Source organism: Notolepis coatsorum (genome assembly GCF_963971535.1).
Source record: "Notolepis coatsorum genome assembly, chromosome: 16".
In the NCBI taxonomy this organism is placed as follows: Eukaryota; Metazoa; Chordata; class Actinopteri; order Aulopiformes; family Paralepididae; genus Notolepis; species Notolepis coatsorum.
The window spans coordinates 19,847,732-19,874,386 of NC_140180.1; the positions used below are offsets into that span (position 1 = coordinate 19,847,732).

Below are 26,655 nucleotides of genomic sequence, written 5' to 3' on the forward strand. Positions count from 1 at the left end.
TAAAAAGTTTAAAGGGGACTTGTCTTGCTATTCCTTGCACTATTTGGGCAACTTTACACAATGCCTCTGAGTCTATGGAACACATCTGTACGTTTTTTTCCCCAAAAAATTCATTGTTTTATATTTCTAATCAAGTACTCAAAAGCATAATTTTTCTCCCTTTGGAATTCAGGCTGTTATGGGATGGGCTCCGCCCATAAGCGCTTTGAGTGGCAGTCACCCACACAGTCTGCGACTGGCACAGAGAGAGATGGAGAGAGATTGAGGGAGAGACTAATTAATTTAGCTGCGGGGGGGCATAATCCCACGGGACAATGCATTGGTAACTTGTTTCAAATGACAATATATACCTCTGTGATTATTATTGCACGGATCGGAATACGGGCGTGGGAGCATGCGCAAAGATATTTTTGATAAGCTAGTGCTCCCGACTGCGAGGGAGAGAGAGATAGAGAGAGGGACACACAGAGCATTTACACACAACCTGTGTAAATGCTCCGTGTGTGTGTGAGAGAAGACTCATCCCCGCGGCACACGCACACACATTTTCACACACACTCCTGCGCGCGGGGACCGCGCGGTCTCTCTCTCTCTCCCTCTCTATCTCTCTCTCCTTCTCTCTCGCTCGCTCGTTCTCTGCCTCTGTCAAAACCCGTTTTGAGGAAGTGTCGGGTTACACTATGCGCTACAACCATAGAGGGGGCGTTACTGCAAATCAGTACCTTATTCACGTCAGCAATACCTTCAAATCAGAATGGCTTAGTTGAGTGAGGGAAGATCTTGTGAACTCGAGACTAGACTGATAAGTCAATATGAGAATTAACGACACAGACCACATTGATATAATCCCCTATTGCTAGGAAACAATGCTAAACACTGGAAAATGCCATTTATAATGCATGGGACCTTTAAAAAAATAAAGATGTATGACATGTATGTAATGATAAATTGTAGGTGCCTTGCTTCATGATAATAGACCTATCTCAAACCCTGCCCTCTTTTCTTGATCCTCCGATCGCCACTGTCATTTTGTCCGAGGGAAGCGACAGTTGTGATTGGAGGATCAAGAAAAGAGGATATTTGAGATAGATCAGATGTGTTATTTATTACCTGTAAGGACTTTATGCCTGTCGCACCTACCAGTGCCCTTGTTTGGCTGCACCTACCAACACCCGGGATACAGTGTAATGCATCCCTTGCACCGTATGCTGGAGTGAATCCACCTGTAGAACACAGTCGGGTGCTAAATGACCTAAATCAGTGCAGAGAGATCAGCCATATCACTGGAGCTATCAAGTTTCGACATTGCTGCCATGTTTAGTCTTACGGATTTCTCTTTTCAAAACTCCTGCAATGCCCCGTGTCCTCATTATATAGAGACTGACTCTGTCTGTATACCCTTGAATGGAATGGAATAGCAAGTTAATGATGTAGCCATGCACCTAGCCTGTGTAACACGGAATACATCTCTGTCCTGTCTGTCTGTCTGTCTGTGTGTGTTGTTTATTTTTATCAGACATGTGACCTCAAAGAACGTGTGCTAAATACTAGCCCACCTGAATGTATAGGTTACATTTGTGTTTGTCTATTGACTCGCAGTACAATAAAGTAATGTAACCCAGTGTTTTAGTGTGGTATTCAAGTGGCACATATTCAACATAGTCAATTTCTGGAAGATGTCATACACTTTACACTTGGTCCTCAACTCTGGATTTATAGCAAGTCAATTTCAGTCCACTAGATGGTGCTGTGGTGAGGGGCTGGCTATGCAAGAGAGACTACATACAGTATTATGCACCGACTGACAATACACCCTAATAATATTCAAACCTTGAAATCACAGACCGGTGTCATATGATTTATGAAATATTGTTGAGCAAGACACTTGACCCCTAATTGCTCCCGATGAGCAGGTTGGCACCTTGCATGGTTGCCTCCTCCGTCTGTGTGTGAATGGGTAAAATTTGAGGAACAAATTGTAAAGCGCTTTGGATAAAAGCGTTATATAAATGTACCATTATGGGAAATGCACTTACTGTCTTCCCCAGAGTCAGACAAGAAAACAGATACCAATTTCCTCTCTGTGAAAGCTATCTGGCTGCAAGCTAGCCTAGCACAAATGAATGGAAGTGGAGTTAGGGAGTTACATCACTATAATGTATGTGGTGGTGTCCCAAACTAAATACAATTAAGCATTGACTCAGTGTTGAGAAGAATATTGACAAAGTAATGTTACTGCAGAGAGAAAGGTCACTTCAGTAAAAGTGCTGGTAGCATTACATAATGTTAATATGTGGATACGTTTCATACTGTATATGGAAACATTAAGATATAATTTAATCAGGTTTAAATTTAAATCCATTTTAGTTTCCTTTTGGCCAATTTATTTTTACAGAATTGAAAATAATGAGGCTCTGGCTCAGTGTGATCTTAAATAGCTTGAAAAGGAAATGTTTTATAGCCACTACAAGGAGAATCTTCAACAATAATATATCACATCATAGATTAGTTGGTTGATACCTTGGTAGAATTACAGTAAACACATGAGACCATTGCTGAAACAACTGGTAGCGTAATTCTCATGATTAGACACATTTCCCATAAACCCTCTTGTTTGCTGTTGCAAATGAGATTTTGTGGTTTGTTCCCACGTCCCAGCAGCTTCCCAACTGGGATTTGTTTTAATAAAGAAGCTTTGAGAGGTTAAACAGCCAACAGCTAACTGTGAATGTGGAGTTATTTATGTTGATAAAGCACGTTTTGTTTGGAAAGACTTTGCTTTGTAATGTCGTTCCTGTGATTCCGACCCGATGGCACACAATATCAATACAAAATAGAGGCTTCCAATGAGACAGTCAGGGAAACTAAGAGCAAAATGTGCTCCACTAATGCACCTCCAAAAAGGGCTGATGAGGCGAACACTAACCTGGTCTGATCTTGACCAGAGGTAAAGGAAATGCCTTCAAATAGCCAGTGAGAAGGCGCTGTCTGGAGAGCGTGCTGCCTGTGGCTGAGTCACTGTTGCATGGCCACTGGACACAATAGGTCTTTCTCCCTCTCATCCACATGGGCAGGAGGGTAAAAAGTGCTCAGGACAAGGTGCGGTTAGATCTTAGCATGGCACCTCTGACGGACTGACAAAGCGGACAGCTCGCTGACATGCTTGGCAGATGTAAGAGCCAAAGGTGGAGTGGTCTTGATGGAAAGCCAATATAAGGAGGTCTGGTCCTGGTTTAGAGTAGACATCGAGGCCTAATCCCATCGCGGCGATAAGGCACACGTAATGGGCTTTATTGACTTGCTTCCTGCAGGAAGCTCTTTAAAAGAGGGTCGCTGATTAATGGTTTATCATCGAAGCCCTTGTGACAAGCAGAGATGGCTTGAACATAGACCTTCACAGTAGAGAAGCAACTGGAGATAAGCAATCATTTCTGCAACGTGGGCCTCTCTTCAGCATATATACAGTGGTAGTGGAAGGTGGTGACCAATGGGTCAGCTCTTTTTCTATGATTGCAAAGCCTAGCAGAGTAAGTCAACTGTCTGGCATGCGTTATCTTTAAGCGCCTTGGGTCTCCTGAAAGGCACTATATAAATCTAAGATATTATTATTATTATTATTATTATTATTATTATTATTATTATTATTATTATTATTATTATTATTATCTCACCCCTTCCTCTGACACAGAACCAGAATGTCTTCCAGGTAGATGTCCCGGTGGCATAACTGTTCCAAGGACATCTCCAAACACTGGAGAACGTATTGCCAATATCCAAATGGCATTATCTGTACTTGTAAGCCATCCCCTGGAAGTTGAAGGGAAGAAACTTCCTGTGGGGGCGGAAATAGGCACGTGAAAGTAAGGTCTTTCAAGTATATAGACGTGAACCAATCTGCCGGCACGACAGAACGCAGCAGCTTCCTGACTGTGAGCGTTCTGAATGCCCTCACTGCAATCCGTTTGATTGAGCGAGGCAAAGGTCCAGGATCTGTCTCATCCCTCCCGTTTTCTTGGGAGCCAAGGAATAATGGGAGTATACACCCTTCGTCGTCTCCTGTGGAGGGACGAAGGCGATGACCTTCTTTGATAACAGCTACTGTAATTCGGCGGACAATGGCGGCTGTCTTTGTCTGGTCTGGTGATAACACAGTCTGTTTCACTCAACAGAGGGTAAGGGCTCTCGAATAGCAAGCTGTGACCTATCCTATTAAAGATATGTCTAACCACGGTGCTAGGCCGCATAGATCTCACCATGCTGTGTAATGTTCCGAAGGCGAGCCACACTGTGTTAAACATTGAATTGGTCGCCCCATGGATTCTACCGCTGTCTGCCCGGACTGAAGTGGTACGACTTATGGGAGGGCTGTGTGTAAAGGGAGGGAACAGCACCTTGCTGGCCTGGAGGCCTGTGAGGAGGAGACACTGGGGAACTCAGAACGCAGTGCCTCTCTGGAGGCATGGGTGTCAACCGTGTTGGATGAATAATGTGCTGTCGCCAGACTGGTTGAGGGAATTCACCATGCTGACGGTGACAGTGTGGACGTCTTTGAAGCCTTCATCTTGGGATGAGGGGTTAGGTTAGGCCCCTCATCTTTCAAGGGGACAGGGCCAGAGTGACACTTGGGGCTGAATGTCTTTCCAACTGGCCAACAAGAAAGATCTGATCTCGGCCACTTGAGCTACTGTAGACAGGGAGGGGGGTGAAGATAAGGGGATTTCTGATAGAGTCACCCACCATACTGTCAGGCTCGGGCAGAGCAGGGACACTGGAAAGGGAATCCCCTTCACTGCCAACGTAGCCCTGATCAGCTCTGGTAAGTCAGCTTGCTGCTGTCTCTTCTTTGGCTGCACAGCGGAGAGGCAGAGGAAGCTACAGAGCCGGTGGAGTCAGCAATGTCGTCTCGCTCCTCCTGGATAGTAACAGGAGCCAAGGCAACGGAGGCAGGGGGGGGGGTCAGTGATGTCGTAACAGGAGCCAAGGCACCGGAGGCAGAGGGGGGAGGCGGGGCCACAGTCATCCTCATCAGAGTACAGGAGACCGGGCAGATGGCCAAGGACATTCTGGATCTCCTGGTGCACGATGTGGGAGTGGGAGGTGCCTCGCTACCTTCTCGCCCCCTGAACAAGACAGCGCAGCAGCGTGGGGATCACCTAAGCACACCAGGCAGCAGAGACCGAGATCAGGAGGACCATCGGACAGGAAGCAGAAGCATATACAGACCCTGGAAAAAAGCTGTTGGGACATCTCTACATCGCTCTTCATTACCTTGAAGTCACCATTGAACAAGAAGCATTGTGTGTGGTGCAAACCAATGTAGTGCAGCAGGGTGGTGCTGGGTAATAGCAAGTGAAGGGTGGGGGTGCTTGTAGGCGATTGGTGGAGTGTCAAATTCTTTCAGCATGAGCGCGTATGCACACAGACCATCCAATAGGCAAAGCAGGATGGGAACAAGTGAATTATCTCTGTTGTATTACTATTACTTGAGATCATTTGCCAGTATTCTTCTGACTCCAGATATGGGATGGTGTTAGATTTAGATACATTTAGTGATGGGACTCCCTCCCTGACTATGCAACAGTACAAGTGACATCACCTGATTCATCACAACACACCTTTCGGACAAGCCCTCACCAGTGTTTCTGTGACTATTATACATGGCAGAGTTACTATAAAGTAACTGACAACATCCAGCATAGATATGAATTCTTTACATTCCCGCTTATTTTAGGTATGTGTTCATAGGTCTATATTTCCTACATTGTATCACGATCCAGGTTGTTTCTGTTGTAGCGCTCTCAGCTTGAACTCATCTTCATGAGTTTGTATGCCTCAACTCCCATACAGCCAGACTTTATTTGAGCTTTTATTTTGGGGGTGTATAACAATATCTATCAATTTAACCATTTTTGCAGTGAAATATTTGTATGTACAAGAATCAATTTAATATATGGGAGGCCATAGAGATGAGGAACAATATTGCTGTGTTTTGTCCTACCTCCGGTAAAGGTATCTCAAAAACGAAACCCTTTTTGACAGTTTGTCACTAGGGTGGACTGCTCCTATAGGTGATTAGTGCATGTGGAATTATTTTACCATGAGCGCGTATGCACACAGAACATCCAATATGCAAAGCAAGCTAGTAAGCTAGCCTACCAAATATACGCCTACCAAATATAGGCCTACCAAGAGAGAGAATGTGGGAAATAACAGGTTAGTGTCCAGAATCCAGAACTGGAACGACATTTGTAGATGTATTTTTAGGTGATGGGAGTGGTTAAAGGAATATTTCACATTCCTTTACTTGTCAAAAATCAACAGTCTTACGTCTATCTAAAGTCATCTACAAGTAAGCTAGAGTAGTGACCACTGCTGTCCCTGTCGTCTGCTGTCAACGTCACCATTCCTCTTAGGTGTCAGGCACCTCTTTCACTTCCATTCATTTTGGGGACCTAGTCTAAATATTATACTTTCAAGTTTCAAGTTTCTTTAATAGTTGTCATACAGAAGTACAGAATACTTTTATACAAAATGCTTCTTACTGTTACGCTCCAGAGACTGTGCAAGACAAGATAAGTATGAAATAAAATAACATAGTATAGCATGTAAATTAGAAGTAAAAAAAAATGAGGTCACAGTGTTCAGTTTAGACATATGTACAATGTTAGATGCACAATAGACGTAACTGAGTTACCATATAATATACAATACTGTGCAGTGTACTAATATACAATACTATATAGTGCAAGGCAGAAATGGGATGAGGTGCAATTTAGGTACAATTTACAGTAGGTGTACGAGTTGTAGTGCAAATCCTTTATCAATATCCTTTATTCAGATTCAGATTCAGAGTATTTATTTGCCACATGGAATCATACAATCAGAGTTTCTTCATTACACAATCATAATTATCATTCCATGGACAAAAGGAGCAGGAAGAAGAATAAATCTTATAGTTACCTGCCCCTTATTCTTCTGAGGTATAATCAAATTACTGCTGTGCAGATTTCAATAAAACAGACAATTCTGAGTCAAGGGTACACGTTTGTTATGGCATTTTATCTTCAAAAGTGTCTTCAAAGGTTTATCTCCTTTGAAAAATAAAAGCAGATCCGGTCAATTTGTTTGTATGTTGTTGACGATAGGTGTGGTCGCTAGCTTACTTGTAGTTTAGATAGAGGTAAGACTGCAGATTTTTTACAAGTACTACTAAAGTGAAATATGCCTTTAAGGCTAGGGTTACGGTAAGATAACTTTTTAGGTGAAAATTACAAGTTACTACGACTTTGCAGCTAACATTCGGTCAAAAAGTGACAATTCCCATGGATATATAAAAAGGAGGGGAGTATATTATTTGGGGAGGTGCCAGTATTATGTTTATTCAATAATATTCTTGCTGATAATGGCTTGGGCAAATTAGAGAGAACCGAGAGGAGATTGGTGTACAGCAGGTACTGTGGGCTTATTTCATAAATGTCCACCCACCCACCCACCCAACCCCCTCCTAATGTACAGTTTCTTCCCCCTCGAATGTATATATTTTCTTTTAGGATCTCTGTCTCTTAAACAGTAGCCTACTGTATATTTGTATGTCGTGTATGTCATACATTTTAAGTAGAAAAAGGGTAACCACTGCGCTCAGACAGGTGCATAGTCCAACATTAATTAAGTTACAAAAAATGGAGTAGGGACCGCACTTGAGGAAAATCGTTGTTTTAATTTTAATATGCACAAGTTGTATAACGCACAAAACGCTGTCAGCCATCCGGCACACTGATGAAGACCGGATGGCTGAAAGCGTTTTGTGCGTTATACAACTTGTGCATATACAAATGAAAACAATGATTTTCCTCGAGTGCGGTCCCTATACTCCATTTTGTGTATGTCATAAATGTAGAATAAAGCAGGAAGCTGGACCAGCACTCTCAGGTTTCGAAAATGTTAATTGCAGCCTGCCGGATACAGACATGTTTCAGAACAAGTGTTCCTTCTTCAGTGTTGATGGCTAGCAGTATTAGATTGGAAAAATGGTGGCTATATACAAGGTGGGCATGAAGTGACATCAAAAACAGGTGTGCCTGGGATTACTGGTCAACTTTGACCCTAGGAAGGACATTATAGTATGCAGTCAATTCTTAAATACAAAAATGACCAGAAACAAAATACATCTTACCCATAGCTACTAGGGCTAAATAAATGAGCCCATTGCAATATTTGCAAAACGAAAATTCTCTTAAGAGCAGCATAAACAGAAGAAAACATTTCCTCATTTGTAAAAACAATGATAATAATAATAATAATAATAATAATAATAATAATAATAATAATAATAATAATAATAATAATAATAATAATAATAATAATAATAATAATAATAATAATAATAATAATAATAATAATAATAATAATAATAATAATAATAATAATAATGAAATCATAATGATGATGGTAAAAGTCACTTATAGGAAATTGATTGATTGATTGATTGAAAAGTTTATTAACAGATTGCAGAATGGGTACAGTACAGTACAGCTCAATTCATACAATTGTTAAGGGGATGCAGACCACTACATTGGAGGTGGGGGGGGGGGGGGGGGTTGAGTAGGGGGTGGGTGGGGGACACTGTACACTGTACATTGGAATACTGACAACGCCATACATGGTCATTTACTGTACAACTGGGTTAGGACATCTGTAAGGGTCCAGTTTCGAATTGCAGTCTCCCGTAGGTGTTCTTTGAGAGTGTTTTTGAAAGTGGGTAGTGATTCACATTCCTTTACAGCTTTGGGTAGGGCGTTCCACATTGATGTGGCATAATTGCGAAACGTGTTTAGTCCCTTGTTTGAGCCGAATCTGGGTTTAACATGATTTGTGGAGCTCCCTCTGGTGTTGTGATCGTGGTATTCACTGACCTTTGGGAAGTATTTTGACATGTACATGGGTACCTTGGTCGTGTAGTGTATCTTGTAGACCAGGCCCATTGCAAGTTGCTGTACTCTGTCGTCTACTCTAAGCCATCCTAGGTTGTCAAAATGGGCAGGGGTGAGGTGGGTTCTAGGAGTCAGGTCAAGCAGTAGTCTGACTAGTTTGTTTTGAGATGTTTGCAATTTGGTTTTTAGTGCCTTTGAGGTGCTTTGGTACCATGAGGTGCAAGCATAGTCGTAGTACCCTTGAATGAGTGCTCCTGCCAGAGTCTTCAGGGTATTTTTGTTTACCAGAGAGGAGATCCGGTACAAGAATCGAGTTCATTGGTTGACTTTTTTTTATTACATTGGATGCCATTTTGTCACAGGAAAGATTAGCCTCTAGTCTAGGATGGAACCCAGGTAGGTAATTTCATCTTTCCTTACCTTGTGACAATATTGTCACCCACTGTAACTAAGAAGCCGTCGGTCTTGCTGAGTTTCTTATTAGGTTAACACGTTCTCTTCATTCATTCCCAATGGATATAATAACATTTACGTTGCAATAGCAGCTTATGCCTGTCACCCCCTCTAGAGGGCCTGTTGACTAACTCGAGTCCCATGTATTTCAGATCGTTGACCGCATGTTTGCATTTAGAAAAATGTCTAGCTACAGATGACTTGACATCTGAATTTCTGACTGAACATTTATGCTCTAGTTGTTTTACCCACATAAGAAAAATTACACAGACATTTCAGCAGATACACCAGATTTGAGGAATTACAAGTAATGCACCCTTTAACAGGTATGCGCTTGCACGTTTTTGGGTGTGTATAGAATTTATCTTTAATCATGCCTTGGCATTGTACACAGGCCTGACAGGGGAAATTACCATGAAGGATGTTGGACATAAAATGTGTGGGTTTCCTTATGGGAAAATCAGTTTTGACTAAAAGATTAGAGAGGTTCGCTTGTCGTTTATAAAAATAATTAGGCGAGTGCTGAAACGCTGCCCCAGTAAGGGGATCGGACTGAAGAATGTGCCAATATTTATTTATATGTCATAAATGTCATGATATATATCTGTATATCTGTATGTCATGTATGTCATAAATGTCATGATATATATCTGTATATCTGTATGTCATGTGATGTATGTCATAAATGCCATGATGAATTGAAAATGGGGGACCCTGATGTAAACAAGACGAAAGTCTTTCTGGTCTGCATCCCCTCAACAATTGTGTGTATTGAGCCGTACTGTATTGTACCCATTCTGCAATCTGTTCATAAAATGTCCAATCAATCAATCAATCAATCAATCAATCAATCAATCAATCAATCAATCAATCAATCAATCAATCACTGTAGTGAAAAGTTAGTTTGATAATGTTATCAGGCATGGTCATGGTCATAGTCTTCGGCGTGTGTTATTTATATCTGTTTGTTTTGTTGTAGTTTGTGAACAAACGCCACCTATAATAACCCCTGTTTATTCTCCAAGTGGTTTTCCCCCAAAAAAGAGGCGTGACGATTACAGATGACGGTGCGGATGACGCCATGCCGGTGGAACGCATAAGGGCGTGTTTACACTATTTAAACCAGTTGCTCTGGCTGCTCTGCCCGTGTTGAACAGACTCAGTTCTTACCTGTGTATCCTAAAGGAAAGTCGCACTGCACGCATCAGGTAAAAATCATTCTAAATCATTTCCATCGCATCTGCCTTCTTCAGTTGTTAATCTATATTCTATGCGAAAATAAAGCATTTTAATGACATGTATAAAGTCATTCATTGTTCATAAATTTATAGCGGGAAATGGTCAAATATATATGGGGCTATAATCGATTCCGTTAAAATTGTATCTTTTTTCGAGTTTGACATCCGTCTGCAATCGAGCAGTGTTTGGTGCAGAAGGGAGTGCGTGTCGAAAGTGTCTCCTCTGTCCGCAGCTGCATTCCACTGGATGCAGGGCCGTTTCACTGCTATATAGTTATCACTTCACAACTGTTCATTATCGCCATATGAGAAAAGGAAACTAAGTGACTGTTTTAATCTGGTCAATCTTTTTGTGTGTAATTTCTTGCTGTTGAAATGACCACGCACTTTCCTCTAAACCAAGCTGCGTAGTCTTCTTGTGAAATGCGCTCTCTCTCCTGGTTGGGAATGTTATGTGGATTTGGGCTGAACTTCATAGCTATTTTTGCCTCCATTACTTTTAGTTGTGGGGAAAAAATGACTGCTATAATTCATCAGACGCATGTCGCCGCCATTGTTATTAGGATTGTTCTGTATTTTGGTAGGAAAATCGGTAGCACATCCTCTAAACTTTTTCTCTGGACAAAAAGTCTAGGTTTTTAATTTCTTTTTTTCTTCCATTTTTGGCTTTGTTTTACAGAGCCGTGTGCGCATGCGCGCGCCATGTTCCACAACAATAGTTCTACAACACTTGTTCCCTCTATAAACTCTGGTCACCTCTTTGGATGCTTATGTGAAATGCTATGGGTGGGTGTTGTGTTCCCAGTGACACTCCAAAAGCCTTGTCTGTTTAGGGGAGGTGGGGCTTGGTTTTACCTGCATGGACATGCACTGTGTAGATAGCATCTCGGATGATGAAATTATGTTTCTCTTTGTGCTTATATTCTTCCATAATTCCATCCCTGTTTATATACATATTTACACTATTAGTCTTTCTGTGTCTCTTCTCTCTCTCTCCTCTCCATTAGCAATCATCCAAAATGCCAGCAACAAACCCAATCGGTCAGGAAGTGAAGGGCTATGACAAGAAACAGCTAAAGAAGGCTTCCACGGAAGAGAGGAACACCCTCCCCTCCCAGGAGTGTACGTAGGCCTATTTTTACCCGTGGGAGTGTAATTTCCTGGGAAAAAATTTGTTATCCAGTAGTGCTGCCCCACCCTTTTCTGTTGAGCATAGCTAAACACCTCCCACTCATTCTACTAGGAGGAAGGAGGAGTCTGCGAACACCACAAAGCCCAGATAAATGACTGATTAACAGGAGGGCTGCTACTGATACGCGCCCAACAGCCTGATGGGCAGGAAGGCAAACGCATTTCCCCTGCACATCCGCCTGTACCCTCCACCACACAGTATCTTACCACTGTCCAGTTGTCTGTCACTTAAGTTTGCAGTGCGCAAAGCAGAGCCACTGTACTCTTCTACACGGTACCGTCGTAAATCGGCTGTTTTTTTTAAACGAGTTACATGAAGTGCCTCGACTGGAGAACAGCTCTAGGCCTCTTCAGTCTGGATTAGAAGGTGTTGCTCCTCGCCCATGCGATCCTTTATCGGCTTAATGAGGAGCAACCGGCCAGCAGTCGCTGGCTGTCATAGTGAACCAGAGGATAACGGAGGAGTTGGTTGTTGGGAGAAATGTCCTCCGTCCAGATATGGTTGTGACATGAATTGGTGGAATGGCGAGGGGGAGAGTTTGTCGCTTGATCTTCTCCCTCCAGAGACGGGAGGACTCCTGCTCTCTCTCTCTCCCCTGGCATGCAGTGCTTGGGAGAGCACCCTGTGTCACTACAGTGCTGCTGGAGCATGCTGGGCTCATTAGGAGTCCTGAGACCCAACCCCCCTCTAAATGATATTATACTGCAGTGCAGGGAGGAACCAAACTCTTTGGGAGGAACTAAAGAAGTTAAAGCCCCAAGTTTTTTTTTGGTTCTCCACATCAATGTAAATTCTTCGAGTTGGAAACGTATGAATTTGAGAACGTGTCTTTCTTATTTATGGTGGTGGGGCTACCCTTTGTTTGGATCACTGAATGGGCCATTAAGACCCTAGTTGAGCTGAACCTAGCCTTTTTTACTGTGCCGTTTTAGGTGCAACAACATAACTTGTTTTATTGCAAACATATCGATCTTTGATCAAGGTCATGTTCCAAATTGATCTCCGTTCCCAAGCCAGAGGCCGAACGGCTTTAGTTTGTATGTAATGGATTCATAGCTAGGAAACTATACGCTGAAGCCAGACATTGATCGACCATAAGCATTCCAGTCCTCTCTTAGCTCATTCTCTAATTCAGAATTGCAAGAGACATTAACCTTTGAATGGAAATTCTGATGGATTCAGAACCAATCCATATCGGCTGCACGGTCAAATTATACTCCATTTTCGCATACCTCATGATGTTATTATTCGACATGGCAGCTATAAGTGTATTTTAAAGCCGGTCTGGATTGGAGAAAGTATTGTTTTAACACCAGTGGTTACACACACGCTATGGAATTTTTAGTTACTGGTGAACTGCATACTTGACAGTTCAAATTTATTTATGGGAATCATCATAACTCCCACACACACGCACCATATTGATCTAGCCACATCCAGCTGCTTTATGTCAAATTTGATTCTTTGGAATGAGGACCATAGACGCAACCACACTGTTGTTTTCTAATGGGATTGATTGATTGATCATTTTATTAACAGATTATGGGTACAGTACAGCTCAATACACACAATTGTTAAGGGTATGCAGACCAGAGAGAGACTTTCATCTTCTTTACATCAGGGTCCCCCATTTTCTTCATCATGCATGTATTTATTTTGTATTTTAAAGTGTTTAGGTTATAAATCACACGCTATAAATAAATGTATCTTCTCTCGTTCAGTGCTGGATCAGGTGAAGAAGGTGGAAGAAGAAACCCAACAGGTTCTTATGCCTAACCCATTTTTGTTTTGTTTGTCGTGTGTGTTTGCCATGTTCCAGGCTAATGGACCTGCATAATGAACACCAAGTCAGTCCTACTTTGAACAAAGTAGTCTTAAAGGAACACGCCAACATTTTGGGAAATTAGCTTAGTCTTCTCGAGAGAGAAGAAGATATAGATACCACTTTCCTCTCTGTGTTCAGTAGAAGGCCATCTGGCTGCATGTTAGCCTAGCTTAGCACAATGAAGGGAAGCTGACATGGGTCGGTTAGCCTTCGGGAAAGGTGTTAGTTGGACAATGCCTAGGCTAACCGGCCATGTCTGCTTCCTTCATTGTGCTAAGCTAGGCTAACGTGCAGCCAGATGGCTTTCTACTGAATGCACAGAGGAAACTGGTATCTATCTTGTCTCTCTTTGGAGAAGACTATAAACTAATTTCCCAAAATGTTGGTGTGTTTTTAACAACATGCTTCCTACTTTGGTCTGTAGATTGAATGCCTGTTACTCAGTCTAGAACACCACAGCTCTTTGTTCTCCCTTGTGAGAATGTGAGTCACCATTGTAAAAAAAAGAATTTGTCTCGAGGTAGCCTTTGCATTGGCTTCCTCTCTCGAGTCAACTAACTGGAGAGAGCGAATGTTTATGGAGAGAGGGAATGTTTATCAAATTCACAACACTTCCATTTCTACTAAAAAATAGTTGTTTGGTTAGCCAAGTGAGTGATGTAAACTTAAAAAATGTTATAGTCACTCTTATTTTGTTGATTAAACTGCTATTTTGAGTTCAACGAATAAAAGCAGATGCAAACTGTTACTTAGTTGAGGCTGAAGTTATGATATTTCTTCTACAGTGAGTGGGTGTTGTTTCCATTGACTGCACTAGACATGTCCTGTTGGTGACCTGCAGCGGGTATTTCCCAGAACGTCCCGAATTCTCAATCTGTCAGACCTCGCCCCTAATCCTAGCCGCTGAGAACTGGTTCATGTTTTTAGTTTTATGAGCTTAGCGCCACTTTATTTAAGACCATAAGATGATTCAGAACGGCATAGGCCTCCTTTTTGCAAGGCAAACGTATGTGTAAAGTTTGGTGGAAATTGGGACGGTGCATTTACAAGTAACTATTCATTTCCTGTTTACCAGGCAATCTTCTGAAATTGCTGATGGTTCTGATTTTAATCTGGCACAGTTGAAGGTTTTACTCCCCAGATTCCATATGGCAAGTTTGGTAAATCAGGCTGCAGGCTAAGGAGAGTAGGGGGAAATTATGTTTTCAATAATTCCAGATGGTGGAAATTCTAATATGGTGGATTTATGGCAAAGTTGTGACATGAGGAGACTCATCACTGGATGCCAGTTTCATGACTATGGCTTCTTCCTTAACACTTTGATTGCCAGCGTGGCGTGCACTATTTATCGTTATGCCACCACCCACTTCAATGATGGCGCTCTAAACGCATAATCTATGTCTTAAATTATGGCTGTCTAATCTGCCCGTCGCTTATCAATGACTTGTTTGCAGTCAACTTTGTCTAAACGGATTGTTTTTTTAATCTGTTCATTTCCGTTTTATAGCATTTTGAAAAGCCCTCGTTTTCTTAAGTTTCAGGAAAATATATAGATTCAGTGATGAAGGGCATTTACTGGAATATTCTGTAATACACAATGTCATTTTTCGGCCTAATTTATAAACGCTAGATTAGTCACACACATGGGGCAAACGCTGATATATAGGTGAAAACCGATCCGATTACCCCAAGACTGGTAAAATAAATTGCTTGCCTCAGATCAGATGTTTTCTCCAAAAAGATTATTCCAATTCCTGATCGCCATTCCAAATATCAATCGCATTTATTGATTCAGCGCTGGGTACTGAAATATGTATTCCACGTTGTTTTGCGGCTCGGCAATCACTTCGATCCTTCAGTTGGCTTGACGGAAAAGTAAAATGAGGAAACTGGACCCCCCCCCCCCCCCATCCGTCTAATCCAATGGGGTGCAGTACCACGGGGAGAGACGATAGGGGGCGGTATTTTCCCAATGGAGCTCAGAGAGTCTGCAGCACTAGCGTGAGGCTTGATTGATGAAATATGAATTAAAATCGCGAATTAAAAAAAATACGACAAACAAACGCTATATAGCGTTGCTGGCATTCAACTGGCGGCATGAACTAACGACAAAGCGTCCGTGGCACTCAACGTGTTAAGGGTCATGAATTTGCACAATAAATTAGAAAAGATTCAAACAAGGTGTTTAAGTTTGGCCTGATGGTGGCGCTAGAGGAAAAGATAATGGCGTCAATGGAGTTTACTGAATGCACAGCAAATTTGACAATATTTGAATGAAGGCTATTTTTGAGTCATCACTTTCACCGTTCACATGTAGGATATGAACGTCTGGCCTGATGGTGGTGCTGGAGGAAATGTCATGGGGTCACCAAAATCAATAGGGTTCATCCCCCTGAAAGACTTGTCTGTGTTGCAGTGTCTCTGTTTTAAGTGATGAGACTTAGTTTTACCTGCATGAAGGTTGTACGATAGCATCTCGGATGACTAGATTTATTTATTCGTCAAAACGAGTCTCTGCACTCTTTTGCATACATGATTCCCCCCTTACAGTTCCCATCCCTTCCTTTATTCATTCATTATTAGGATGTCAAAGCCGGAGTGAAGGATTTTAAAAAGGATTCACTAAAGACTGTCAAAACGGAAGAAAAGAACAGTCTCCCCACCAAAGAGCGTATGTATTTTAACAATCACTCTCCACATGTTTTTGAAATGTTGTATATTTAATAACAATTGGCATTGTTTTTCCATAAAATGTTCAATAAACGACTGAATATGGCTTGGCAGCATCCCTACATCTTGATTTATGAACACTCCTCCCCCTAACCTCTTCCTCCAAGCTGGTTAAACTATACACAATCTTATTATATGGATATTATCAACTTATAATATGAGTTTCATGTTGGCATTTCCTGGATGACTGTGACCAGCTGGGCAATTGCGACCATGATGGGTTCCCAAGATTAGTTGCGTCACACTGGCAGCCCAGATTTAAGGAAGTACAGAGAAGTCCCACCCCCCCCCCCCCCCCCCCCCCCCCCTTTCAGTGGAAGAATGTGAAAAGGCCTCTGGTGACGAGTTCTGCACAAATAACAATCAGTGTAGTCAGTCATGCCTCCAAGAGGAGTTGACTGAAGAAAGTGGAGGGGAACCTTTTAAACCCATCTCGCCGAAAAATCCCCTCTAGAGAATGAAAACATGTCTCTTATTCTTGGTGGCGACTCATTTGTTTACATTTGGATCACTGAATAGGCCTTTAATGAATTAAGCATTCCATCCCTCTCATAGCTGAAACTGTGCCAAGAGGTATTGTTAATCGCTGGACACCATTGACCCTTGAATGGAAGTGCCATCTGCCAGAACCGTTTGTTCCATCTGCTGCACGGTCAAATTATACTCGCCACATTGAGCCTTATTGTTCTATACGCAGCAGCTATGAGCTTATTTTCAAGCTCATGGGATAGAAGGACAAAGTATTACGCCAACGGTTCCATTCACACTTGAGGGCATTTGAGATGCAGGTGAACTGCATATGGATGAAATGCATATCATTCACTTGACTGTTCAAATGAATGTATGGGAATCACCATAACTCCTCCCCATACACGCACACATCCTCAAGTCACATCCATCTGCTATATAGGATTAAAAAAAAAAAAAAAACTAGGTCCTCAATGACTCATTATTATTTTCTGATGCGGAGCTTAACATTTTTTTGTATTGAAAAGGTGTTTGTTCTAAATCACATCCTCATCTGTTGTCTTTCCTTCAGTGCTGGACCAGGTGAAGAAGGTAGAAGAGGAACAGGTAACTACTTTTGTTTTTAGTTTGTCACAGAGGTGCGTGTCTGTTTGTCATATTCCAGATAAAACATAGAACAGAGTTGTGAAATGTGAGTGCTGTGCACTGTTAAAATAAATAAACATGTCATAAATCCTCTTAAGTTGTTTAAACTTTGAATCTTTCAGCAACTTTGCTTTGGCTTGGCAGTCGGTGTTGTTACCATTGACCAGGGGTGCAAAGTACTTGAGTAATTGTACTTTGTTACAATACTTAAGTACTGTTTTTGGGGATTTGTACTTTACTCAAGTAGTATTAGGTTTGTATAATTGTACTTTTACTCAATTACATTTCAGAGTGGAAAACATACTTTTTACTCCTTACATTTAAAATGCAGACCTACAAAGTACAAATCTCGCAGGTCCAACTGTTTTAATATATTTGTATATATATTTGTATATATATACAGCCAATCAAATCCCCATCAATGGAAAATGAACCCGCCCATACCCATGTTAGAAAGTGGGGATCTTTGATTAAACACCTGCCATCAGAAGAATAGACTGTCAGAACAAGTTTTACTCTAACTTTTTAGTACAGAGTACATTTAAAAGTAGAAACCTTTTGACAAAGTGTTTTAGCCCGATACTCTGACTTTTACTTGAGTAAGATTTTGAGATTTCTGGGTACTTTTTACACCCCTGCCATTGACTGAACTAGATTGACTGTGCTGTTGGTGACCTGCAGCAGGTATTTCCCAGAACGTCCCGAATCCTCAATCCACCTTTTGACCATGCCCCTAATCCTAGCCGCTGACAACTAGTTTTTAGTTTTATGAGCATAGCGCCACTAAGGCTATTCAGAACTTCACAGCCCTCCTTGCTATTGCAAAGCAAACATATTTGTCAGGTTTGGTGGAAATTTGACGGCGCATTCACAAGTAATATAATTTCCTGTTTACCAGGCAATTTTCTGAAATTGCTGATTGTCCTGATTTGGATCTGGTGGTCATATGGGTTGGCCTATCAATTATCTAAATGACACCGTTGAAGATGTTGGTCCTTAGATACCACATGGCAAGTTTGGTAAACTAAAATGAAGAAATCTGGTGAACAGGGTAGGGGTGGGGGGGGGAAGTATTTTTGCAATAATTCAAGATGGTGGAAATTCTAATATGGTGGACTTCATAGGTCCTTTATGGCAAAGTTGTTACATGAGGAGTAGACTCATCTCTGGATACCAGTTTCATGACTGTGGCACAGTACATTAGAATGGATTCGAACAAAACGTATTCGAGATGCACTAAATCTAAAATTGAGAGTTTGGCCTTTTCCACCAAATCAATGGCGTTTACTGAATGCACCGCAAATTTGACGATATTTGAATGAAGGCTATTTGAGTCATCACGTTCACATGTCGGATATGAAGTCTGGCCTGATGGTAGTGCTGCAGCTAAGGTCACAGGGTCACCAAAATTGGTAGGCTTCTTCCTACGGGTCATGAATGTGCACAGCAAATTGGAAAATATTTGAATGAAAGGTATTCAAGATGCACCAATTTGAGAATTGATGACCTGATGGTGGCACTAGACAGAGCTACGGTCATGGGCTCACCCAAATCAATAGTGCTCATCCTCTAGGGCAGTGGTTCTCAAACTTTTTACACCAAGTACCACCTGAGAACGTAGCTGGCTCTCCAAGTACCACCATATGACCGGCGTTAAAATACAGTCTATTCAGCTATGCACAGTTCACGCAGGAGGCAAATGTATTCCTAATACCATTATTTATTGTTAACTTTTGTCAGACACAGCCACAATGTACAAAGGGATAGCACTGGAACTAGCAAACGCTTCCACACAACTCATACAATGCAAGGGGCATTGAGAACACAATAACTAACATTCTCACATAGCAAGTGAGAAAATTAAGAACAACTGTATTTCAGCAAATGTACTTAATTCTCTCTCTCTCTCACACACAGCAAGCAATTGTCCGTCATTCTCTCTCACACTCTCTCTCACACACACACACACACACACACACACACTTATTTTGTTACAAAAACTTAATTTCCTGCATTCTGGTGCAGGAATTTTTGAATTTTTACCCTTTAAATGCCAGTGTTTGTGATGGGCATCACAAATTATTGTTAAAAAAAACACACAAAGTAAAATATTTACAATATATCAAATGCAAAGTACATTTTTCTGGGGGGGATTATTACAGGCTAGGCATGTGTCAATGATTAGCAGCAACACATATTTTGATGGATTTTTTGTAATGTCAGATTTAACACCAACTCTTTTCAGAAAAGTGGGAGTATTTAATTTTTTATCTGACATTACAAGAAATCTAAAAATAAATGGTTATGATCAGGGCTGAAGTTCAATTAAAGATTTATGACTGTTTAGACTGCATTACTCTCTGTCACAGTGATCTCCTGGTTGTTCCCCACTTAGATTATCTAACTATCGCGCTGCCGCAACCAGAAACACTGGCCTGGCCTGCTTCTAAGTTCAGTGGCCTGACTGCAAAAAAAAGCTTTTTTGGAAATGTTTTCAAGTACCACTAGTGGTACGCGTACCACAGTTTGAGAACCACTGCTCTAGGGGTCATAAATGTATACCGTGAATGTGAAAGATTGGAATCAAAGCTCTAAGAGTTGGGTGTTCATAATCAAAACATTTTATTTGTACTGATGGTGGCACTAGAGGCAAGGTCATGGGGTTATCGATGCGAAAAGTATGCTGCTGCGTCACGGTAAATCTGTAAAATCCCACCCACTCCATCGTTCTGGGATATGATTCAAAGACTTGTCTGTGTTGCAGTGTCGGGTTTGTTTGAGGTTTTATTTTTTTACCTGCATGCAGATTGTACGATACAGATTGTACAATACCATCTCGGAGGACAAATAATTTATTGGTCAACGAGTCTCTGCACTCTTTTGCCTACATGATTCCCCCCCTTCTCCCAATTCCCATCCCTGCTTTTTTTTCATTATTAGGAAGTCAAAGCGGAAGTGAAGGATTTCAAAAAGGACTCCCTAAAGACCGTCAAAACGGAAGAAAAGAACAGTCTCCCCACCAAAGAGGGTATGTGTTTTTATCACTAATCTTGTATATTGAATAACAATTAGTTTGGTATGGTTATCAACTTATAATGAAAGTTTCACGTTAGCAGCTAGCTTTTCTTGGACGGTGTGGCCATTATCGGTTCCCAGGATTATTTGAGTCACAACAGCGGCTCAGACTTTAAGGAAGTACAGAGAAGCTCCCCCTTTAGTGGGCTCTGGTGACGAGTTCTGCACAAATAACAATCTGTATAGTCTGGCATGCCTCCGAGAGTCAACAGTAGAAAATAAGCCTTTAAGGAATTAACACCCTAGGTGAGCTGAATCTAGTATTTTAATGTACAGTTTGTGCCTGACTTGGATGACTTTCATACAGTATCGTGTTCCAAATTGATCTCTATTCCCAAGCCAGAGGTAGACTGATTTTGAGATTTTATGTAATGGTTTCATAACTAGGAAATCATACTGTGAAGCCAAGACATTATATCATAAGCATTCCATCCCTCACATAGCCGGTTCTCTAGGAACACTTTTGACACCGTGCGGAGAGGTGTTGTTAATTACAGGAGACCATTGACCCGTGAATGGAAGTTCCATCTGCCAGGATAATTTTTTCCATCGGCTACACGTTCATTTGATGCATTATTGTTCTAGACACATCCAGCTGCTATGTGAGATTTTTGATTGTTTGGAATGAGGACCTTGTTCGACACATTGTTGTTTTCTGATTGGAGCTTATTGCTTTTTTGTATTGAAAGGGTGTTTCTGTTCTAAATCACACACTATAAGTTGATCCACATCTTTCTTTCAGTGCTGGACCAGGTGAAGAAGGTAGAAGAGGAACAGGTAACTACGTTTGTTTGTTCGTTTGTCTGTCACAGGTGTGTGTCTTTGCCCTATTCCAGGTGAAACATTGAACCAAGTTGTGAAAATGAGAATAAAAAACATAATACATTTTACAACCTAAATCCTTTTTTTAAGTTGTTGGAACATATATTTTCAAGTAACTTTGCATTGGCTTTTTATATATGTATATATATATATATTATTTTTTTAGTTGAGCAGACTTAACGAGAGTAAATTCTAAAGGAGACCTATTGTGAAATGGCCTTTTCCTGTGTTTGTTTTTACAGAGTGAGGGCTTGTCCCAACACTGAGAAAATGTTAAATATGTGCCTTTTTCTGCAGTTCAACTGACGAGAACCCTCCCTCTTGAAATGAGCCATTCAGAATTGCAGCCACAATTGCCATAGTTAGTAAGACCGTGTGCGCGCACACATGAAGAGATCTTTATAAATGCATGTGTAGAAGATGGCGGCTCGCTCGTAAATCTTCTCTTCTGCCTAAAGTTGAAAACTCATTTGACAAAATGTTTAACTGCAATATTGCTGGATCTGGAGCAATTTGATCTGCAACGTCTAGCCTGAAAGTTTTCTCAGAGTTGTCTTCTACGGTCGAGGCTGGTGCACCACTGCTAGATGCTGCGTGGGCGGCTCCCTGAGAACAGGACTGGGGTAGAGGGGTGTAGGCTGCTAGAATGAATAATCTGAGTTTATTCTTTCAGCTAAAAAGACTTGTTTAGGGGACCTCGAGTCTTAACTTGTTAAAGGACTGAAATATTTCCTTTAATTAGGGATGCTCGATATTGGCTTTTTTACCTATACCGATATTGTCCAACTCTTAATTTCCAATACAGATATATGCAGGGTTTACCCCCCCCAAAAATTTAATAATTTCAGGTTATTAACATTACATATCTCTTGTTGTGGAATTAACACAACATTATGCATACTTTTGACAATAAATAAAATCAGAATTTGTTCTTACTTGCTTGCCTGGGTAAATAAAGGTTATAGAAATGTAAAATAAAAAAAAATTAAACCGATATTTTCCGATATCACATTTGAATGCCTATATCGGCCGATAATATCGGACATCCCTACTTTTTTAATATAAAAATATCAAGTTAACTCTTACAAATAGTTTTTTTTAAGTTCAATCGACTAAGTGAGTGATGTAAACTTGAAATGTAATGTTCGCTTACACTCTTACTTGGTTGATTCTACTAAGAGCCAATGCAAACCGCTTACTTGAAAATAGTTGAGACAAGTGGGTGATTGTTTGTTTTACAATGTGTGGGTTAGGTGATTCATTTGACCTCTATTGCATAACCCTCCAGACTTGTCTGGGTCGCAGTGCCTCTGTGTAGGCGAGGCTGTGTTTTACCTGCATGGAGATTGCACATTGCACTGTAGATAAGTGTCGGGGTGACGACATTGGATTATTTGTTCAAGACGGTTCTCGCCACTCTTTCTTCATCATACCTGGTTCTAAAAATTGTTCCTTCCCCTCTCACACAATTCCCACACCCTGCTTTTATTGTTTTATTAGGAAATCAAAGAGGAAGTGAAGGGTTTCAAACGGGCATCGCTAAAGAACGTCAAGACGGCAGAAAAGAACAATCTCCCCACCAAAGAGGGTATGTATTTGATCAAGATCTCTTTACCGGTCTAGTGTTTGTCCTGCAAATGTGAATTTCTTATTTTTGGTGGTGGGGTTACAAATTTGTTTTATGTTTGGATCACTGAATAGGCCTTTATGGAGTTGATCACCCAAGGTGAGCTGATTCTAGTCTCTTCATGTACAGTCTGTACCAGACGTTTAGATGCAACAACATTACTTATTATTTTATTGCAAACAACTTGGATGCAGTATTGTTTCAAATTGATCTCCCAAGCCAGAGGTTGACCGATGTTTGGGTTTTATGTAATGTTTTTCATAATTAACCTTACTGTCATGCACTTGTCCTAATATACTAACCTACATTGTAGCACTCAACACTTTGATGCACATTGTTACTCAGCTGATGGGGTTGTACCCTTCCTGATGACTTGTTGTACAAAACTTGTAAGTCGCTTTGGATAACAGTGTCAGCTAAATGTAAATAACTAGGAAAACCATACTGTGACGCCAAGACATTATAGATTGACCATAAGCATTCCAGCCCTCGCATAGCTGATTCTCTAGGAACACTTTTGACACCGTGCCATGAGGTATTGTTAATTACAGGAGACCATTGATCCTTGAATGGAAGTTCTGCCAGATTATAAAGGTATAGTTGTGGATCCCCATCTGTCTCTTTTACCAATGATGTTAGTTGATTAACCAGTTCCTTCTCGGCACAATCCAAGGCTAGTTGGTCACACACGAATGCGAAGTCAATGCAAGCTGACTGATGACAACTGAAATCTGCCTCGTGTGCACTAGAGTAGATTTCCGTTGTCTTCAGTCGGCTTGTACACAGGAGCATGACCCTGTTGACATTGCATTTGTTTGTGGCTAATTAGCCAGAGGTGGTATGAGGAATGGCATGGATTGTGCCGAGAAAGGTACTCTACCGATCAACCACGCCATTGGTTTAGGTATAGGAAATAATAATCACAGCGCCAAACTCTGAAGTGGAACCATATGTTTTATCAGCTGCACGGTCATCATTTATGTGACTAGGAAGTCTGGTGTCTTTTCTGCTGCACACAGCAGCTATAATTCACATTCTTACTGTCTCATCCTCATACGAGTAGAGAGTGACTTTCTCTCAACCTTACAGCAGTAATGGCAATATAATTAACTAGGCGTGAAATGGCGGCATAAAAATAACATTAAAGTAGCAAAAAATGCAATACTTTATAAATATAGTACCATGATAATGGTGTGGCTATAGCGTGTAAGGTGCAGCAGATGTCTATACGAGCGTGCGTTTGATTGTTCGTGTGTAGTGGGCAGGTAGGTTAATGAGTCACTGCCTGGGGGGGGTGCAGGGCCTAGAGGCTTCGCTACCGTTTGCCGGATGGCATCAGCTGATCAACAATTTATTAGCTTATTTTACAGCCGGTTTGGATAGCGAGATAAACGCCAACGGTTTCACTCTCTCTAACTGTTCTAAGTTAAATCGCACATTCTCACTGAATATCTGTCTTTCTCTCACACTCAGATATTGCGCGGGAGAAGAAGGAAAAGTGCAAGACCAAATGAAGCGGAACGGCCACGATTCCCCCTCTCCTCCACACCTCTTCCACTGTGGAAATCTGTCCATCCCCTCTGATTCGGCTTCTATTTTTTATATCACTATGTTGGCGCGTACTCTAATGCTATGGGCGAAGGTCTGACCGTCCCACCGTTATTGCTGTTGCAGGGGTGTATTTGATTGTGCTTTTCCATGCGGCACTGAAAGGGATATACAAGATAAAGATCTGGCTGCGTGTTGGTTAAAAGAAAATCTGACCTCTAGCCAGAAAGGAGATTGCTGCCCTTAAGCACTTGGAGTCATGTTAATCTAAATATCATTTCTGGAAGAAAAAAAAGGGAGTGCAAACTGTGATTATGAATAAAGTTGACTTGTGTTAATGAATGTCTAAGATGACTTTCTGATTTTTTTTTTTACTTATCAGACAATTAGCCAAGAACCAACCTTCCCCTGTTTAGTTGAGGTACTTTATTTAGTGTCCTTTGATGTGACTGCTATGTATACATTACATACTGATTGAGGAGGTTGTGAGGCCCTGGGTTACTTTTAGAAAACGGTTTATATCAAGTCGCTAGAAGTTGGCCAGGTTTGACTTTAAAACAATTATTGGTTCCGAGATGACTTTTATATTCGCCTTCTGACTTGTGTACATGGGCTTGTTTGATGATACGTTTATTTACTCTTAACCATGGCTTCAAGGAGAATATATTATTACGGAAGAGGAACTTGGATGATGGGTTGTTTGTAGCTAGTAATTTTTACATACCTCTACTGTTCTCTGACTACCTCATCCGTTTTATAGATTGTTGGAGAGGATTACTTTTATACAGAAGATCTCTGCTAGAAATGCAAGGCGGACTGATCATCCCTTACTGTTAAAAATAGTCTCCCTCTAAATCAGTTTTGCAGATTAGCCAGAAAACAGGAACATGAGTAAAAAAAATACTACTTTCAACAAAGAGGATACATGGATTCTGTCCTGAATGCCACTAAAATAAAAGACTGATCATCTCTAAACCTACAGTGAAATCAAATGACTATATAATGTTTACAACTGAGGCGGCTACGTGGCGCAGTGGGCAAGGCGCTCGCAATGAATGCTGGAGACTAGGCTCGTGCCTCCTGTTCGAGCCCCACTCCACATTGCTTTCAGTTTAGCTGGTCGTCCACAGTAATACACATTGGCCGTATTACGGGGATGGAAACTGAAGGGTGGGGATCGGGCGTTGTGGACAGTGACTCCTACAGGTCGGTTGGTGCGCCTGCGCAGTAGAATCAAGAAGCGACGGGGTCGGGGCCCCTCCAAAGCCCAGACCCCCGACACTGAAAGATCGAGCCGCGCAGGTGAAAAAATGCGACGGCTGTTACCTCGAGTATCGGAGGGGACTCGTGCTATGTATAACTTAGTCCACATTGCAGCCGGCTTGTGGGAGGCAAGAAACGACGTTCAAAAGACGCGAGGGTTGAATTGGACGATATGAAAATTGGGATGGGAGAAAAATAGAAAATGGGAGAAAAAGTGGATAAAAAAAAAACAATGTTTACAACTGTATTCTAACGGTTCAGGATGGATAAAGGGAATAATTACAACACTGGCATACTTGAATCTGATTCGTCAACTCTATAATGTATTCAAAGAACAAGCTCATGATCTATAAAAGATGTGAGAACCTGAGAGACCAGCTGGTAGACATACTTACCTCCTTCAAGTCGGTACCAGGTGCTACTTTAGCACAAATCCCCAAGGGCAACCGCCGCTGTGGCTGTTGTAGTCATACTTATACTTGTAATTATACAATGCGTTGTCACCGCTTTGAACATCCTCACATGGGGGGAGAGATCCCTATGAAAGTAGTTATTTCATGTCGCACTTTAAGTCGGGTCGTTTTATCTTATTGCGTGCCCTTGTGGTAAGTCATACGCTGGAAACTATTTATTCAACAGCACTATTGAATACAAAAACATGAATTATCCAGTAGCGGCACATTTTGTTGACTTTAATCAACCCGACCCCCCCCACAGGGTAGACTACTGGAGCCACCATCTTCTGAGAACCCCGTCACCTTGTGGAGTGATTATAGATTATGACTTGGAAGTGTTTTCTGTAATATACTTATATGGGATATTTAGATTAAAGGGGAGCT

The 26,655-nt window shown here is 41.4% G+C and overlaps 1 protein-coding gene across 1 annotated transcript; it reads left to right on the forward strand.

The window, feature by feature from the left end:
* The first annotated feature begins 10,491 nt into the window (after positions 1–10,491).
* On the forward strand, positions 10,492–24,902 carry tmsb1 (thymosin beta 1). The gene is made up of 9 exons (XM_084331552.1): positions 10,492–10,591; positions 11,629–11,743; positions 13,535–13,575; positions 16,222–16,309; positions 17,408–17,442; positions 20,422–20,509; positions 21,299–21,333; positions 22,879–22,966; positions 24,479–24,902. Exons 2-9 carry the CDS (start codon positions 11,641–11,643, stop codon positions 24,517–24,519), a joined length of 519 nt encoding a protein of 172 aa, XP_084187678.1. The 5' UTR covers positions 10,492–10,591; positions 11,629–11,640; the 3' UTR covers positions 24,520–24,902.
* The last annotated feature ends 1,753 nt before the right edge of the window (positions 24,903–26,655 follow it).